Source organism: Narcine bancroftii, chromosome 1 (assembly GCF_036971445.1).
Source record: "Narcine bancroftii isolate sNarBan1 chromosome 1, sNarBan1.hap1, whole genome shotgun sequence".
NCBI lineage: Eukaryota > Metazoa > Chordata > Chondrichthyes > Torpediniformes > Narcinidae > Narcine > Narcine bancroftii.
The window spans coordinates 478,737,072-478,756,086 of NC_091469.1; the positions used below are offsets into that span (position 1 = coordinate 478,737,072).

A 19,015-nucleotide genomic window follows, 5' to 3' on the forward strand; every position below is an offset into this window, starting at 1 on the left:
AGATGCCAAAGCCCATGCTCAAACTCATCCTTCAGTGCACACCCTCCTCACCCCTGGCTCCATCAGAGGACAGGAGAGGGTTTAGTTTTGGTGTCGGAAGCTCTGGTGTAGACCGAGAGGAGAGTTCAGAGTCGGCCATCAGAAGCTCTGATGTAGGCTGAGGATAGGATTTGGAGTCAGGCGTTGGGAGCTCTGGTATAGGTTGAGAGGAAGGTTTGGAGTCGGGCATCAGGAGCTCTGATGTAGGCCGAGGGGAGGGTTCTAACTCTGTACTCTCCCCTCAGCAGTTGGCTTACAGGCGCATACTGGAGCTCCCGACACCGACTCCGAACTCTCCCCTTGGCCTACTACTGCACACGCTCACTGAGCGGATGTGGTAAACACAGAGCAGGGCAGCCATGGTTCCCGAGGGACTGCGGAGATTGCTGCTATCCCTGCCCACTCCAGGATGAGGCTGCAGCTTGATTCAGACAGCGGGCCGGTACTCACCTTGCTCTGGGCCCAAGCTGTTGATGGGTAACAGTCTTTACGGCTATCGTGGCTATGGCGTTTATTCTTAAGGGCCAGGCAACAGTTGCTACCAATGTCTATTCATGTCATCGGTTGCATGATGTTAGCACCCCTGCACCCCCCAACGTCTACTTTAATTGGCCACACACCATGCCCTCTGGGCATTTGCCAGCACTTCATTGGCCTGTCGGGTGATCAATCAAATCACAGATGGGCCCCCTTACCTTCTGGGCCCTAGACTTTAGCCTATTCAACCTAATGGGTAATCCGCCATTGTCAGTGACTCTGGCAGGAGAATTTTTCTTTTGCTTCTCTGACTATAAGAGGCACTTCAGGCAATTTCCACCGATGGCGAATCTGTCTGCCTTACAGTAGGCAAAAGGCAATTTCATAAAATATGACACTCTTCTATTACATGACAATAAAGGAATCTTGAACTGAACACAATTTTCCAAGTGGGGTCTAATTAAGGTCTTATATCGCTGCAACATTTCATTGCAGGTCTTGAACTCGATCCCATAGTTAATGAATTCACTTCCACATTTGTCAAGACAAGGGCCAGAAAATGACAGAATGAAGCAAAGATGGGGATGGTCAAACTTCTATGGGCTACACTTCTTCCTCGGCCACAGAGAAGATGTAAATTTTACTTAATTTATAATTTGTGCAGTGGATCTTAAAGAGCTTGGATTAATGGCTTGAATTTTTGTCTTCAATATTCATAAGGTTCATGAAGAATTCTGCAGGTTGGACAATCTGTTTGATTATCCAAATGAGCGCATCTAATTTTACACCTGCACCTTTTCGGGAAAATTAACAGCTTGTTTCTTGATGTAGTTCTAAGTCACATTATGAATTGAATAGTTTATAGTCGTGCACTGAGATACAGTGAAATACATTGTTTTGTCTGCATCCAAGCAAGGTAACTTCTACATAGTACAGCAGGTTGTGCCAGAATTTTAAAAAATTATCATGCCTACAATTAAACAAAAGTTCAGGGAATAATGTTACATGAAACTGAAGTACAGTTGAACCTCTTTAATCCGGCAACTTTGGGACCTAAACATTGCAGGACTATAGAAATGGACCCCCGTGTAAATATATCAAAGGTAGTACAAAGCTTAAAACAGGAAATAATACTATGGGGTGGCACGGTTGGCATTGCGGTTAGTGCAACGCCTTTACAACGCCAGCGATCGGGACTGAGGATCGTGTCCTGCGCTGTCTGAAAGGAGAGTGTACCACAGGAGTTGCCAGTCCACAGAGTGCTGGATAAGATAGGTTCACCCTGCACAGCTTGTGCGCTAAAGAGAACAGTTAAACAATGCAAAGACATCATCTTAATTGAGAGTGAGGCCATTCAAGAGTCCAATAACTGCAGGAAAGATCCTGGGACTTGAAGGAGAAGCTGCAGGTGCTGGTGTTCCTGTAACCCCTAGCCTTTTTGTTGAAAGGGGCATGCATTTGGGAAGTGCTGTCCAAGTAATCCAGGGGAGCAGGAACAATGTTTCTAGTAGATGGTACACGGTGCAGACACTGTGCGAGGGAGTGAACAGTCAGGGTGGTGGTAGGGGAACGAAGGGTAACAAGTAGGTTGCAGGAGTTTGTGCTCATTCTGATCATCTTCATGTTCTCATTAGCCCCAGGCTTTACACTCAACTCCACTGTAAACTATGAAATTGGACCATACTTCATTCAACTTCTCTCACCCCATTGGTCTTAGAATTCAATGATAATGGAGCTGTGGACCCAGGGATGTTGGGGTCAGGGGAGAAAGTGGATGGGCGGGATTAGCCATGATTTTATTAAACAGGAGAAGAATTGAGGTGGTGAGTGGCCCGATTCTGCTTTATTTTACATTTAACTTTAAATTTAGACATACAGCACGGTAATAGCCCATTTCAGCCCATGAGCCTGTGCCGTCCATTTTACAGCCATTAACCTACACCTCCTGATATGTTTCGAAGAGTGGGAGGATACCAGAGCCACTGGAGGAAACCCACATACAACGTACAAGCTCCTTACAGACAACATAGGATTCGAACCCCTGACTGGTCCTGATGGCTGGCGCTGTAAAGGCGTTGTGCCAACCTCTACACCAGCCACCTTCCTGTTCTGTGTGATGTGTCAAGAGATCAGCTTGGAAACTAAGGGTTTAAGGACACCTGTCACACATCACTCTCTGCTTGTCAAATGTCAGTATGATCTTCAGCTGCACCCCAAACACATTCCCATTATGAGTGGAATGTGAATGCGCTTTGGAAGGATCCATCATTGAGATTCTACGAAGATCCCTTCAGAAGTGTGATGCTGAAGGCTTGCAACTATTATAAAGCAAAGGTTTCTAATAATATGAGTAGAATTTGTACTTACTTAAATGCAGATAGTTCCCTTTATATATCAATTCAAAATTCTCCATTTTGATATTCTGTAAACGGTTTGCGATTCTGTAAAAGGCAATTCAAGTTGAAGTTTATTTGTTACATTGTTACATTGCACCTGGTAGAATTTAGACGTGCAGCGTTGTAGCAGGCCCTTTCGGCCCACGGACCCGTGCCACCCTATTGAACCCAAATGACCTACAACCCTGGTATGTTTTGAAGGGTGGGAGGAAACTGGAGCGCCCGAAGGTCGCCTACACAGACATGAGCAGAGCGTACAAACTCCTTACAGACTGTGTCTGGTTTGAACCCCGATCTGTAACAGTGTTGCTTTAACTGCTACTCTAATCGTGGCGCCCTAACCTGGTCTTCTGCAAGTAGTCCAGCAGGACAACTCTAACATTCATATAGCTGTATAAAGTAGGAGAAGAAGAGTAGAAGAGTTACAATGGAAAAAAAAGATCAATTTGGGCTAATTTAAGGCAGCGGGAGAGGACTGTTGTGGGGTTCATTCAGGAGCCTGGTGACGATGGGGAAGAACGTGTCTTTCCGCCTGTTGGTGCACACTTTCACATTCTTGAGCCTTCTCCTGAAAGGAGGAGGAAGAAAAGTGTGTGCCCGAGTTGTGATGGTCCTTCAGTGCGGCGTCTGCCTTTCCTCAGCAGCGGGAGGTGTAGATGTAGCCCTTGGAAGGGAGGGAAGATTTCCTTACGAACTGAGCTGCATTCACCACCACCTTCCCATCTCGAGCAGAGCAGCTCCCATCCCGCATCCAGCAAGTCTTCTTCAATGGTGCACCTGTAGAAGTTGTCACGGGCCAACAACCTCTGAGAAGGTCGAGGTGCTGATAATTTTCTCTACTTGTTTTCTGCAATGACCCTTTACTTACTCTTCACGCAGAAGCTGAACTGTTGCATCTCGAGAGATCGTGATTTTCATTTTCTTTTCTTTCCCCTGGAAAGTAAATTTGACGTTAGCTCAGAGAACATACAGCACAAGAACAAGCCCTTCACCCCACAATGTCCACGCCGTCCATTACATTCAATTAAACATAACCCACCTGGCTGCATGTGGCCCTCTGCTCCCTGCCTCTGTGCAAACACCTTTAGGCTTTGCTCTTGCATCTGCTTCCCTTGACTGACCATTCCAGGCATCCACCATTCTCTGTGTACAAGTCTCATATCTCCTGACAACATGGGAGGCCGCTGAGCCCACAAAGTCAATGTTGAATTTCAGGTCAACCTCATTCTCTGTAACCCACTCTCTTTCATCTGCCCATCTGCTCCCCCCAGGTTTAAGAGCACAGGCCAGAAACATTGACTGTCTTTTACATCCCCATGGATGCTGCATGGCCTGCTGAGTTTCCCCAGCACATATGTGTACTGCAGAGTCAATGGCAAGTCTACTTGGCTGTCATGCTGACATGTTCAGTCCCAGAGTGTTAGAGACATGACTGCCGAGGAACTTAAACCTGTCTATGATCCCCACCTCAGCTCAAACAGTGCAAGAAGGTGGATAAGTCTTCCTGAAGTCATTGACTCGGTTGTTAGTTAGAACTTCTTTGTCTTCTTTAGGTACAGAAGTGACATAGAGAGAAATCTTTAGACACATGAGGACACTGAGGTCTGTACCCATGATGGTAGCGCCTGTGCCATGAGGGGTTGCAGACTCCAGGAGAGCTGCAGACCGGTTGGTACAGGGGCACCAGAAATGAGAAGAACCCCCCACCACCACTGAAGAGAAGTATGGGAGAGAATGAATCAGGGAAGGTGACCATGGCAGCGGACCAGCGGGGGGCTCAGCTGCTGAAGGCCTGTGGACCACTAGTGACTGGCTCATGGAAACCAGGTATCGGAACTGGGATTCGAATGGGCAAGACGGGCTCCCAAAGGGCCACGGGCACTGAAGGCTTCCTGATCGGATCAGAAGTTTGGACCTGGCGCTCAAGTTGCCAATGAATTGAACAGGAGTCCGTGCGGCTGCAGAGGCCGCGGGAGGTGAATCCACGGACACTCAGTGACTCTGGAGGGATTCTCTTTTACTTTTCTTTCTCCTATTGTTGGGGACGCTGGGCAATGCTCACAGCAACTTTGTTTGTCTTACAGCAGACAAATGTTAAAGTGTATCATGTACGTTACATTTTAATGCATTATTCATTCATTCAGGCACCTTGCCGTTTGGTGTGGGCGATCATGATTCTCCATCCATCACGATCTCTGACCCTCCTTCCCTGTTCTCCTTCGGTGAAAGCTCCATCTTTGAGCTGAGACCATATTTCATGCTGAGTTCATGATTATATAAGGGAAAAACACTGAAGTGCTTTCCCTTTGCTGCCTTCAGTTGCCGTGTCACCCTGGCCATCGATCAGCAGATTCATCTGCCCAGGGTTTTTAGTCTTACAACCATAAATTCCAGAATCTGCTTGTAAAAACCATCCACTATCTGCAGTCCGTGGCTTCACGTCACCCAGACTAAGAGGCTAAACAGGCGCTACACCTTGCCCTTCTTTTTGCTGAGCATTGACACAGGATATTATATTACGTGGCAATAAAATGAACCTTGAACCTTGACACTCATCTATGCGATGGTTTCCGCAAATGTCCCTTCTGCGCCCAAAACTGGGTGCTAATATGATTAAACAGGAGACTCCCACGAGGCTGCAGATGATCCCTCCTTTTCTTTTTCTCCCACTGAAGCTGCTGAGTTCCTCAGAACATTGTCTTTGGCTGCTGTTCCTTAATCCCCTCCACAACCAGCTTCTCCCGACTTTCTCCACATAAACCAGCCTCAGCAGGAGAAGCATTGGCCTGTCCGCATAACCACAATTTCAGCGTTCCAGGAGTCACACTCTTCCGCGTCTGCTCTGAGACCTTCCCGCTCAGCTGAGCCTGAACTTTGGATGTCTAAAGGTTTAGACAAACTTGTTGATCTGAGTACTTTTCTGGGTGGAAGTTCATCTGTGGTCACGCTCTAGTTCAAAGTTCATTGTCAATGTACATACATGACATCACATACAACCCTGAGATTCTTGTTCAGGCCAGGCAGAATTTTTAACTATCGGTAACTAAACTACACTCAGCAAGGAAGAAATGTAAACAAAAGAAAGGAAGGTTTAAACAAAAAACTGACTGTGCAAATACAGAAAATATATATTCAGCTGTAGCAGTGCTATGGCGGCCTTCAACTCCCAGAAGGCATCGAACCGGCCAAGTGACGTCAGTGCACGATGACATCAGCGCGTGTCAAGCGCATGATTCTGGCTTTTAAAAGGTTGTGCGTGTTCTGAGCAGAAAATCCGTTTGATTCAATGAAGAAACGCCTTTGTGTGGTTATTTCATTGTTATCCACTGTGATTCTAGTGGCCATAATTGTTGACTCCGACGAGTCCAAAAATGTATTTTTAGAGAAACATGGACTCTGCAGCTGTTGCAGTGAAGCTGCCACCTTTCTGGACAGTTGAGCCTGAACTGTGGTTCCAACAGGTTGAAGCGCAGTTTCACCTTCGCAAAGTCGAACAGGACACCACCCGTTATTACCATCTCATCAGTGCCCTGGACCAGGTCGTCACTAGAGGGTCGGCGACTTCCTACGGGATCCACCGCATTCCAGCAAGTATGACACTTTGAAAGCACTTTTATTATGTGTTTATGGTATGTCCTGTGGGGAAAGGGCAGCCAAACGACTACATCTCGATGGGTTGGGATGAAATGATGGCGAAAGGCCCAATATGCTATTCGAGCAGCTCATTTTAGAGTGAATGCCAGATGATATTAGTCTCTTGTTATCCAAGTGTTCATCTGAAGACCCAAGGGCTTTACTGACGAAGGCTGGCATTCTATATCTGGCTAAAAAGCACAGTGAGCAAAGACAATTCTGCACCACTCACCCCTTCGATATTGACCCCATGTCACACTCCAGTGCTCTTAGCACATTACTCCCTACAAGCAGGCAACGCCCCAAGACAAGCCAGGAGCCTGTGGACACCTCGACTTTCTGCTATTATCACAGGCGTTGGGGAGTAAATGCCCGCAAGTGCCTTCCATTCTGCCTGTTTGCAAGAAACGTTCAGGCCAATCTCCAGTAAGGGCTGAGACGGTTGGCGAGAAACTGCAAGCCTACTATACGAATGGGACCAGTTGTCCCAGCGAAAATTTCTGATGGACACGGGTTCAGAAGTTAGTGTATTTCCACCCACTGGTTTTGACATGCGCCATCCTACCCCAGACCTGCAACAACGAGCAGTTAACAGTTCCATCATTCCGACCTTTTGCACCAGGAAGATGAATGTCAAGTTCGAGAATCATCTCCACACTTGACCATTCATTATAGCAGCAGTATCCCGACCTTGGCTTGGTGCAGATTTATTTCGACCTCATTCATTCTTCGTCGACTTAAAAAGGCGTCGCCTAATAGATGGAGCTACTTTTCAGACCATTCCTCTGGCAGATGCCTTTTCAGACCATACCCCTGCTCTGTGCCTCCAAACATTGAGTAAACCAGTAGGTGAATTCTCCAAGTTGTTGGAAGATTTCCCAGAGATTACTGCTCTACAATTTTCTGCCTCCTCTGCAAAGCACGGTGTTACTCACCGCATTTGTACAAAGGACCCTCCTATCCATGCTAAAGCAGGTCGCTTGTCTCCAGAGAAGCTGTGCTTAGCTAAGGAAGAGATGGAGGAACTAGGCATAATTCATAGGTCCGACAGCCCCTGGGCATCTCCATTACATATTGTCCTGAAACACAATGGAGGTTGGCGACCATGTGGAGATTACGGGCAGCTCAACGGTGCCACCATCCCGGATCGTTATCCAACCCCTGTTATTCAGGATTTCTCAGCTAATTTGCATGGAGCGAAGTTCTTCTCCAAGATAGACTTGGTGCATAGCTATCACCAAGTACCAGAAGAGACAGAGCACATTTCCAAAAACAACAATAATTACCCTGTTTGGTTTATTCAAATTTTTACGAATGCCATTCAGATTAAAGAATGCCACTCCGTCATTTCAACAGGAGATGGATACTTTAGGACGTGGTATGACCAATGTCTTCATTTACTTTGACAACATTTTAGTGGCCAGTAGGACTAAAGAAGAACATTTGGAACATTTTCGTAAACTTTTTATTCGTCTTCAAAAGTTTGGACTGACCATCAATCTAATAAATGCTTTTTTGGACAAGGAATGATTGATTTCTTGGGTAATAGGATTGCCCAGGAAGCCACGACTCCACTGCCATCCAAAGTTAAGGCCATTACCAAGTACTCAAAGCCTGCGATGGTTAAAAACCTGCAGAAATTCTTGGGAATGGTACATTTTTACCAGGAGCAGTTCATATCATGAAGCCTCTTTTCGATTTACTGTCCAGAAACGGCAGAACCATCCGTTGGACTGAAGAGGAAAATAATGCCTTCTTGAAGACGAAAGATTTGCTGACTCCTGCCACTAGGCTCAGCTCCCCAGTTTTAAATGTAGCCACCACCCTTTCTACAGACGCTTCTAGTATGGCCGTAGGAAATGTCAATGGGCAATGGAAACCGTTAGCATTCTTCAGCCGCCATCTTCATGAAGCAGAGAAGAAATCCAGTGCTTTTGGCCATTTACTTGTCTGTTCAACTCTTCCATTTTTTTTGGACAGCAGAGGTTTTACTATGTACACTGACCACAAGCCCTGAACATTTGCATTTTCCAAGGTCAACTCAACAACAACGGCAATTATCATTCATTTCAGAATTTTGCACAAAAATAGAATATATTTCCGGAAAGACAATGTAGTAGTTGATGCACTTTCCTGCTCTGCGTCACTGTAGATCAAAGTATTGACTATGGAGCTTTGGTCACAGCCCAAAAACATGACCACGAGATGAATGCAGTTGAGTATTCGACTCTGTGCATGGTGTCTCACTTCCATCGATTAGATCGACCATGGGTTCAGACAGGTTCGTGTGGCGCGGTCTTAAAAAAGATGTTATATAAATGGCGATGTTAGACATTGCCTGCCAGAAAGCAAAAGTTCAGCAGCCATACTAAGGCACCACTGCAGTCCTTCCCAGCAATTACTCGGCATTTTGCTCATGTCCACACGGACATCGTTGCTCTGCTTCCTGTTTAAAGAGGATACCGTTATCTTTTTACAGTAATAGACAGGTTTACACAGTGGTCTGAGGCCGTGCCTATGGGAGATGCTACCGCAGACACTTGTACTTGGGCGTTCCTCAGTTCCTGGATGTCTCGTTTTGGTTTACCGGTTCATGCTCCTTTGGATAGAGGACCACAATTGACTTCCTTGCTGTAGACAGCCTTGTCTCGCTTACATGGTACAACAATTCATTATACAAATGTCTATCACCCCAGGCCAATGGAATGGTGGAAAGGTTTCATTGACATCTTAAGTCAGCCTTGAAAGCTTGGTTTGAGGGCCCGAATTGGGATGATGAGCTACCCTGGGTATTACTGGGCATTAGAACAACTCCAAAGGAGGAACTCCAAGCTTCATCTACGGAGTTCATGTGCGGGGCACCATTGGTGGTCCCAGGGGAGTTTGTCCCCAACCATTCCAACTCCAGTGATGATCCTTAGGAATTGTTGAGCAGGCTAAGAGAGACAGTACGAAAATTGATCCCTTTAGCACCATCGTCGCGTGGAGAACACTCTTGTGCCTGAAGTCCTCAAAAACTACTAATATGTCTTCGTCCAAAGGAGAACAGTTGGTCACCCTTTCCAGATGCCCCATGAAGGACCTTATAGGATACTCAAACAAACTAGATCGACCTGTATTTTGGACATTGAAGGAAAGTCACTGTCTTTCACTATTGACAAGCTTAAACTAGCTCATTTAGACAAGTCTTCTCCATTGCACCAGCTAACAATCTGTCGCAGAGGTCAACAACCTGAAAGACAGCAAACCTTTCTGCTGGTTTTGGTGGTGGGGGGGCATGTAGCAGTGCTATGGCAGCACTACAACTCTCAGGAGGCAGAGATCCTTCCACGTGATGTCAGTACATGATGGCATCAGCGTGTGTCGAGCACATGATTCTGGCTTTTAAAAGGTTGCGCGGGTGATGAAGAGTAAATCAGTTTGATTCACTCTATAAACGCCTTGTGTAGTTATTTCGTCATGTCCACTGAAATTCTAGTGGCCACATAGTAATAAATAATGAGCAAAGTGAGAGTCCTTAAATGAGTCTCTGATTGCGTTTGTTAGTCTGATGGTGGAGGGGTAGTAGCTGTTCCTGAACCTGGTGATTCGAGTCTTGTGGCATCTACACCTCTTTCCTGATGGCAGCAATGAGAATAGAACATGTTCTATGTGGTGTGGGTCCTTGATGATTGCTGCTGCTCTCCAATGGCAGCGTTCCACATAGATTTTCTCGATGGTGGGGAGAGATTTGACTGTGATGTACTGGGCTGTATATCCATTATCTTTTGCAGGCCTTTCGTTCAGAAGTATTGATGCCCGCATACCAGGCCGTGATGCAGCCGGTAAGCACACTTTCCACTCCACGTCTGCAGAAGTTTGCCATGGTCCCAACAACCTGCCAAACCTCCGACAACTCCTGAGGAAGTAGAGGTGCCCAAATTCTTCTTAAAGGTTAAAATTGAGACCACATCACCCCTTCACCTGGCAGCTCATTCCACACTCCCATCACTCTCTGTGTGAAGAAATTCCTCCCCCCCCCCCCCCATGTTCCCCCTAAAGTTTTTCCCCTTTCACCCTTAATCCATGTCCTCTGGTTTGCATCTCACCTACCCTCAGTGGAAAAAGCCTCTCTACATTTACTCTGTGTGGTGGTACACCACTGGCCTACTGCAGGGGGAAACCTCTGTACCTGCAGGAGAGTATGGGGGACAGGGTAACACCTGGCCGGCTGAAAATCAGTCGGCCTGAATGGATAAAGCACCACCTGGTCGGGTGTTAATCACCCTCCGGGATATAAGCCTGAGACGGCCCTTTGAAGACTCACTCAGAGTTTACAGCAGTACACCCAGCCCTGCTCTGTGGATGTCTTTGCCGATTAAAATCTGTTGGACAGTCTCTTCGGTTTTGTGTGTTTGCTGCTGTTTAACAGCACACCTCACTCTGTCTGTCCTCCTTATAATTTTAAATACCCCTATCAAATCTCCCCTCATTCTTCTATGCTCCAGGGAATAAAATCCTACCTTTCCCTGTAACTCAATTCTTGAGATCTGGGCAACATGCTAGTAAATCTTCTCCGCACTCTTTCTACCTTATTGATATATTTACTGTAGTTAGGTGACCAAAACTGCTCACAATACTCCACATTTGGCCTCACCAATGTCTTATACAACTTGACTATAACACCCCAACTCCAAAATGAGCACCAAGACCTCCAGAAGAGATTCATGAGGCTGGTTCTTGGGATGAAAGGGTTATCCTATCACAAACTGCTTAAAAAGTTGTATTCTTTGGGGTTTAGAAGAATGAGGGTGCCTGTGAAACATGTTGATTGGAAGGGGGAGTTGATATCGTGGATGTTGAGATATTTCCTCAAGTGGGAGTCATAGACAAGGAGACATGGTTACAAGATAAAGAAATGGCCATTTAAAACTGAGGCATGTAGGCATTTCTTCCCACGGAAGGTGGCGAATCTGGACCACCCAACAGGGTGGTGAAGGTTGGATAACTTGAGTTATTAAGAGGAGGGCGATCATTTTTTGAAAGATTGGGAAAGTGAGGGCTTTGGGGAACTGGTGCAGGAGGAGTTAACACCTGGGATAGATTACCATGGCTATATCGTATGGCAGGGCAGGCTAGAGCAGTGAGCGTCCTAATCCTGTACCTATATTCTATCACATGGCTGTGATCTGCCTGGTTATTCCTCTGGCAATCCTGGGCTAGAAGCCAAGAGCTTTAGGATGAGGACCTGTCTTACCAACAGTTGCTGTGGTAGGTGAATCCTAAGCAGTAGATCTCCAGAGCTGGTGTCCACACTCTCCGCATAATTCATCATGTTTTTAGCTTCCATCTCTGGCTGTGATGGAAGAACACAAACATTATTATTGTCAAGTTGATTTTTCTTGTGAATATTAACAAATTAAATCTTCATTACCAGCCATAGACACAAGCTTAAGCCACTTTCAGGTGGAACAGCTGGAAGAATGCGGTTCCGGATCCAGCTGCGGCTGTGTGCAAAGCAGCATTCAGGTGGCATCGCTGAAGGTGCTGTTCTGGCACCTGAAAGGTCCACAGCAGGGAGAGGCGCCGCGGAGCAAATGCCGGCTCCCGTCGACTGCAGCAGTCATCCCACCCACTTGAATGTACCTTGGGGGAGTGCTCGGAAGTGGAGAATACACCTACCCGAGGAGGGTTGGGTAAGTATTTCTCGGGTCAGGGTTCTCTGCTTTCAGGTGGCCTCCCGACAGCCGCATTCGGGTATTTTAGGTGGCTTTACGTTGGGGTATTTTGGCCACCTGAAAGCGGCCTTAGATACTGGCTGTTTAGTCTGCCCGGTCTTCTCCAACCGTCAAGCATCCATAGAGCCTTACAGCACAGCACAGGCCCTTCGGCTATAACCCTACTCCACAACAATCCATTTTTCCCTGACCTCATGCCCATAACTCTATTTTTCTTACACCAATGTGCCTAAAAATCTTTGAATGTCCCTATTGTACCAACCTCTACCACCACCTCTGGCAAAGAATTCCAGGCACCCACCACTCTCTGTGTAAAAAAAAATTACATCTCCCTTAAGCTTTGCTTCACACACCTTAAATTGATGTCCTCTGGCATTTGCTACTGTCGACCCAGGAGAAAGATGGTGGCTGTCCACCCTATCCAACCCCTCAGAAACATATATATCTTTATTACATCACCTCTCATCCTTCATCACTTCAAGGAGTAAAGCCCTGCGAACCTTGCTTCATATGACATGTTCTCCATTCCATGCAAGATCTGGTAATTCTCCTCTGCATCCTCTCCAAAGCATCTACATCCTTCCTGTAATGAGCTGACCAGAACTGAACTCAATACTCCAGGTGTGATCTAACTCGATATTAAAAGGACAAAGAGCATAAGGGCACTTTATCTGAATGCCTGCAGTATTAGAAATAAGGTTAGTGAACTTAAGGTGCAAATCGGTACCCATGCCTATGATTTGGTAGCCATCACGGAAACATGGCTACAAGGTGACCCTAAATGGGAATTAAACTTTCAAGGGTATCAGGTGGTGCAAAGAGATAGACAGGATGGTAAGGGAGGTGGAGTTGCACTCTTAATCAAAGATGAGCTCCAGGCAGTAGTGAGGGATGATATAAGATCTAAAGAGCATAATGTTGAGTCCATTTGGGTAGAGATAAAGAATAACAAAGGGAAAAAATTATTGGTGGGTGTTATCTATCCCCCACCATATAACAATAGTTTAGTGGCACAGGAAATAAATAAATAAGTGAGGCATGTAATAATGATACGGCAGTCGTCATGGGGGACTTTAACTTCCACATAGATTGGGAAAATCAACTTGGACGTGGGAGTCTGGAAGAGGACTTCATAGAATGCATCCGCGATAGCTTTCTTGAGCAGCATGTTAAGGAACCCACAAGAGAAAATGCTCTCCTGGATCTAGTGTTGTGCAATGAGATAGGTAGAGTAAATTATGTAATAGTCAGAGACCATCTGGGAAATAGCGATCATAGTATGATTGAATTTTTCATTCAGATGGAAGGGGAAATAGTTAGATCTAAAACTAATATATTATGTTTCAACAGGGGTGACTACCATAGGATGAGGGAGGAATTGGGCAGAGTGGACTGGGAGCACAGTCTCACTGTTCCTCAGTTGAGGAACAGTGGAAGATTTTCAAAGAAATATTTTGTAATGCTCAACAAGAATATATTCCGGTCAGGAAAAAGGGCAGCAAGGGAGGGAAAAATCAACCGTGGTTAACAAAGGAAATAAAGGAGAGTATAAAATTGAAGGCGCAGGTGTACAAAGCTGCAAAGAGCAGTGGGAAACTGGAAGATTGGGAAAACTTTAAGAGACAACAAGGGGTTACAAAGTGGGTAATAAGAAATGGGAAAAAGGATTATGAAGGTAAATTGGCACAAAATATAAAAACAGAAAGCAAAAAAATTTATAAATATATAAAACAGAAGAGGGTGGCCAGAGTTAACATAGGACCCTTGGAGGATGAGAAAGGAAAACTGGTAGCAAAAAATGAGGAAATGGCCAAGGCATTAAACAAATATTTTGTGTCAGTCTTCACGGTGGAAGACATGTCCAGCATGCCCAAGTGTGGAGTTAAGGATGCAAATGTTGGGGAGGGCCTTGATAAAATAGTTGTTACAAAGGAAGTAGTGATGGAGAAACTAATGGGATTAAAGCCAGACAAATCACCTGGTCCTGATGATATGCATCCAAGGGTGCTGAAGGAAATGGCAGAAGTTATAGTTGATGCATTGGTGGTCATAGACCAAAATTCCTTGGATTCTGGGCAGGTCCTGGCAGACTGGAAGGCAGCAAATGTCACGCCACTTTTTAAGAAGGGATGTAGGCAGAAGACTGGAAATTATCGGCCAATTAGCTTGACGTCTGTGTTTGGAAAAATGCTTGAAGCCGTCATTAAAGTTGAAATAGTGAAACTTTTGGAACGCAATGGTTCAATCAGGCAGACACAGCATGGTTTTAGAAAGGGAAGATCTTGTTTGACAAACTTGTTAGGATTCTTTGAGGATATAATGGGTGCGGTGGATAGAGGGGAACAGGTTGATGTTGTATATTTGGATTTCCAGAAAGCGTTTGATAAGGTGCCGCACAAGAGACTGCTCAGTAAGTTACAGGAAAGTGGAGTCCAGGAAAGTCTATTGGCCTGGATTGAAAATTGGTTGTCTGACAGGAGGCAGAGAGTCAGGATAAATGGGAGTTTTTCAAGTTGGCAGAGAGTGGTAAGTGGGGTGCCGCAGGGGTCAATGTTAGGCCCACAACTGTTCATCATTTACATTGATGACTTGGAGGAGGGGACAAAATGTGGTGTAGCCAGGTTTGCGGATGACACCAAATTGAGTGGAAGAGCAAATTGTAATGAGGATGTGGAGAGTCTGCAGAGGGATATAGTTAAGCTGGATGAGTGGGCAAAGGTCTGGCAGATGGAGTACAATGTTAGTAAGTGTGAGGTTATCCACTTTGGCAAGAAAAATAAAAGAGCTGAATATTATTTAAAGGGTGAAAAACTACAGCATGCTGTTGTGCAGAGGGACTTGGGAGGGCTTGTGCATGAATCGCAAAAAGTTAGGTTGCAGGTGCAGCAGGTTATTAAGAAGGCAAATGGAATGTTGGCCTTCATCGCTAGAGGAATTGAATTCAGGAGTAGGGAGGAAATGTTGCAACTGTATAAGGTACTGGTGAGACCGCACCTGGAGTACTGTGTCCAGTTCTGGTCTCCATATTTGAGGAAGGATATACTGGCTTTGGAGACGGTCCAGAGGAGGTTTACTAGGTTGATCCCTGGGATGAAGGGGTTGACTTGTGATGAAAGATTAAATCATCTAGGATTGTATTCGCTCGAGTTCAGGAGATCTTATAGAAACATATAGGATTATGAAGGGTATGGATAGGGAGGTTTTTTGAGCTGGCGGGGTAAACTAAAACGAGAGGACACAGTCTCAAGATTCGGGGGAGTAGATTTAGGACAGAGATGAGGAAAAATAGTTTTTCCCAGAGAGTAGTGAATGTTTGGAATTCTCTAACCAGGGAAGTGGTTGAGGCTGCCTCATTAAACATATTTAAAATTCGGTTAGATAAATTTTTACATGATAGAGGAATTAGGGGATATGGGGAGAAGGCAGGTAGATGGAGTTAGATCATAAATTAGATCAGCCATGATCGTTTTGAATGGCGGAACAGGCTCGATGGGCCATTTTTGGCCTACTCCTGTTCCTACTTCCTATGTTCCTAACCAGATTTTTATAGACGTGCACTATTATCTCACTGCTCTTGAACACAATCCCCCAACTAAGGAAGGTCAATACACCATATGCCATCTTAACCACCCTGTCAACCTGCATGGCAACCAAGAGGATCTTTGCAGCTGGACCCCAAGTTCTCTATGTTCCTCCACACTGTTAAGAACCCTGTCATTAACCACGTATTCCACCATCAAGGGCAACTTTCCAAAGTGCATCACCTCACACTAACCAGTTGGAACTCCATCTGCCACTTCTCTGCTCATTTAAACTAATCCTCAACTAAACTGAAGAACCCAGGGAAAGTTGCAAGGGAGAATGGGCAAACTCCACCAGAGGTCAGGATGGAACCCAGGTCATGAAAGACGTGCACAGCAAAGTCCAATCGTTTATGCAAACAGAAACCTCATTTCGGCAGCACTTTCATTTTCACCAGTGTAGCAAGGGGAATGCCAACAGGAAACCCCAGCAAACAAAGCCTGGAAGGAGGGAGGAGGAGGAGAGAGTGAGAGATACAGAGAAAAGAAATGCAGTGTGGCAAACAAAGCTGGACTTTAAGACCCACAGGCTCCAGTTTTGTCTGACCAAATTTACCATTCAAAACAAGTGTCGATTCACTGAGAAACTTGCAGCTTTTGCTTCTTCCCAACAGAAAGTGAAATTCCCTGTTTATTACAATTCTCTTAATCTCTCCAGACAACTATTTGCTGTTTCAAAACAAAACCTATTCACAAACCCAATGAATGAATAACATTCAACATTACTTAAGAATCCAGACTGGAAATGGGGTGAGAATTGGCGAGGAAAGAATGAGCCTTCCTTACCTGGGTGTCTGAGATCCAGTATTTTATAGCACATTTCAGCGTACCTGTTGATCCCTTTCTGCCATCCTTCCTCAGCCAGATTTGTCCCGTAAAAGGTCAAAGTGAAACTGAAAGTAACTTGCAATGTCTTTAACACACTGGTTTTTTTGTTTTGAAATGAAAAACTACTTGAAACGATATGCAAAGCAGGTTTCAAACTTATCTGCTTAAAAAGCTAATATTTCGCTTGTTATTTCTGTTTACAACCCCGAGGAATAGCAAGATGCTGGTTACCCACTCCCTGGCATCTTCTTAGTCTATTGGCAACTTGGGCAAACCAGAAGGGAGATTCACCAATGTTTTCATGGACCACCTTCCAGTTAAAGATCCCTTTATTGTCATGCAATAGTACAGAACATGTAATATTACATGAAATTGCCTTCTACCTGCCGTAAGGCAGACAAAGACTCACTCTTCGTGTCACCCCTTATAGTATGAGAGAAAGGGAACCAAGAGAGTCCCCTCAGAGTCACTGAGTGTCTGGATTCACCTCCAGCGCTCCCGTAGCTTCTGCAGCCACACAGAATCCTGCTCAATCCCGCAGTAACCCGAGCTTCATTTCCTCCCACATGATTAGCACTCCAGGCCTTTCTTGCTCTCAGCACCCTCTTGAATCCTGGTTCTGATAACTGGAGCCAGCATCCCCCAGCACTTGGTCCGCAAGCTGCTCGCAGCCTGTGTGAGTCCCTCAGATTCTGAGCCCCTCGTTGGTCCATCACCATGGTCACTGTTCTGTAGGGTTGTCTCCTCTGCTTCTCCTCCTTAAGGGCGGTGGGGAGGGGGGTTGTTATGGAGTCCAGAGGACCCCAAAAACCAGCAGCATTAGATATGCACCACAACACGGGGTTACTTTAACAAAAGTAGTTTTTAATTATATTTGAACAAGAAAACAGAATTGAACTTTAACTTATTACTTAACCTACTTAATTCCCCCCCCCCCCCCCCCCCCTCTAATACTAAGCACAGGTGTGTGTGTAATGTCTATTTAAGATCAGGAAAGTTCTTTGGATCACAGTCCAATCTCATGGGTTGCAGGCAATTCTTGTACTGTGCACAGAAGTTAGCATGAACAAAGTTCACCAGACTTTGGTGCTTAACAGGCAAATGGTTACCACTCAGGAGGGTTCTTGCTGGTTTTCAGAGAGAGATTCCTTTTCCAGGACATCCGCAACTGATTCCTTCTCAATCGGTCTTGCTGATGAAACTTGCCCCCTTCAGGGTTCTCTTTCTTTCAGTTCACCTTTCAGACAGACAGCCTTCTCCTTTGACCAGACAGTCTTCCAAAAGTTTGCCAGCTTTGTCCTTCTGGAACTGATTTATGTTTTCACACCCTCTGAGAGCAAAACTGTTCTGCCCCTGCCTGCAAAAATTACATGCTCTCCCAGGCAAGCTCCCAGGCATCTACATGCTCATTTGCAAAAAGCACTCTGTAAAAGTCCTGTAAAAAGTCTGTGTTTTAAAATGTGTCTGTACAAGCTCCTCCAGCAATTCCTTCCAAGCCACCTCAAAGTACTCTGTCACAGGATGTTTGCTCCATTTCTGTTGTCCTTCATTGGTCCGTTGCTCCCCCAGAGTCTGTAACTCCCTTGTGGTTGCTGCTGAGCACAGGCTCAGCCATCTTGGGGACAGACCTCATGGTTTCTGGATTTAAGTTTAAAAACACTGTTGGCTCCTCTAACAGGCCAGTACAGAGTCGTCAGCATTAGACCAGATTCAATGTCAGAGGACATACATGACATCACATAGAACCCTGAGATTTCTTTTCCTGTGGGCGAGGCAGAATCACCACTTATTGGTAGTGCAAAAAAAATGTACTCAATGTGCACATGTAAACAAATAAAGACATGTAAACAAACTGACTGCACCAAACTAAAGAGAGAGAAAAAATCAATAAAGTACAAAAGTAAGAATTTTTTAATGAGTCCCTGATTGAGTTTGTCGTTGAGGAGTCTGGTGGTGGAGGGGAAGCAGCTGTTCCTGAACCTGGTGGTGTGAGTCTTGTGGCACCTGTACCTCTTCCCTGATTACAGCAACGAGAACAGAGCGTGTGCTGTGTGGTGTCGATGTTTGATAATTGCGCTGCTCACCAATGGTAGTATTCCAAGTATTGATGGTGGGGAGGGTTTTACCAGTGATTTCCTGGGCTGTGTCCACTACCTTTTGTAGGGCTTCACACTCAAGGATATTGATGTCCCCATACCAGACTGTGAAGCAGCCGGTCAGCACACTTTCCACCGCACCTCTGTAGAAATTTGCCAGATTCCGATGTCACATCAAATCCCCGCAAACTCCTGAGGAAGTAGATGGGGTTTTGGTATGACATTGGAACCAGGAGGTATACAAAATT

General features: G+C 45.5%; 1 protein-coding gene across 1 annotated transcript in view; it reads right to left on the minus strand.

The window, feature by feature from the left end:
- LOC138751898 (NEDD8 ultimate buster 1-like) overlaps positions 1-16,726 on the minus strand; it is a 71,019-nt gene extending 54,293 nt beyond the window's left edge. The window contains exons 1-4 of the mRNA XM_069914809.1: positions 16,674-16,726; positions 11,782-11,880; positions 3,781-3,845; positions 2,884-2,957 (exon numbers count right to left, since the gene is read on the minus strand). Of these exons, the coding sequence (XP_069770910.1) occupies positions 2,884-2,957; positions 3,781-3,845; positions 11,782-11,880; positions 16,674-16,694 (259 nt within the window). The 5' untranslated portion in view covers positions 16,695-16,726. The remainder of the gene's footprint in view (positions 1-2,883; positions 2,958-3,780; positions 3,846-11,781; positions 11,881-16,673) is intronic.
- Between the last annotated feature and the right edge of the window lie 2,289 nt (positions 16,727-19,015).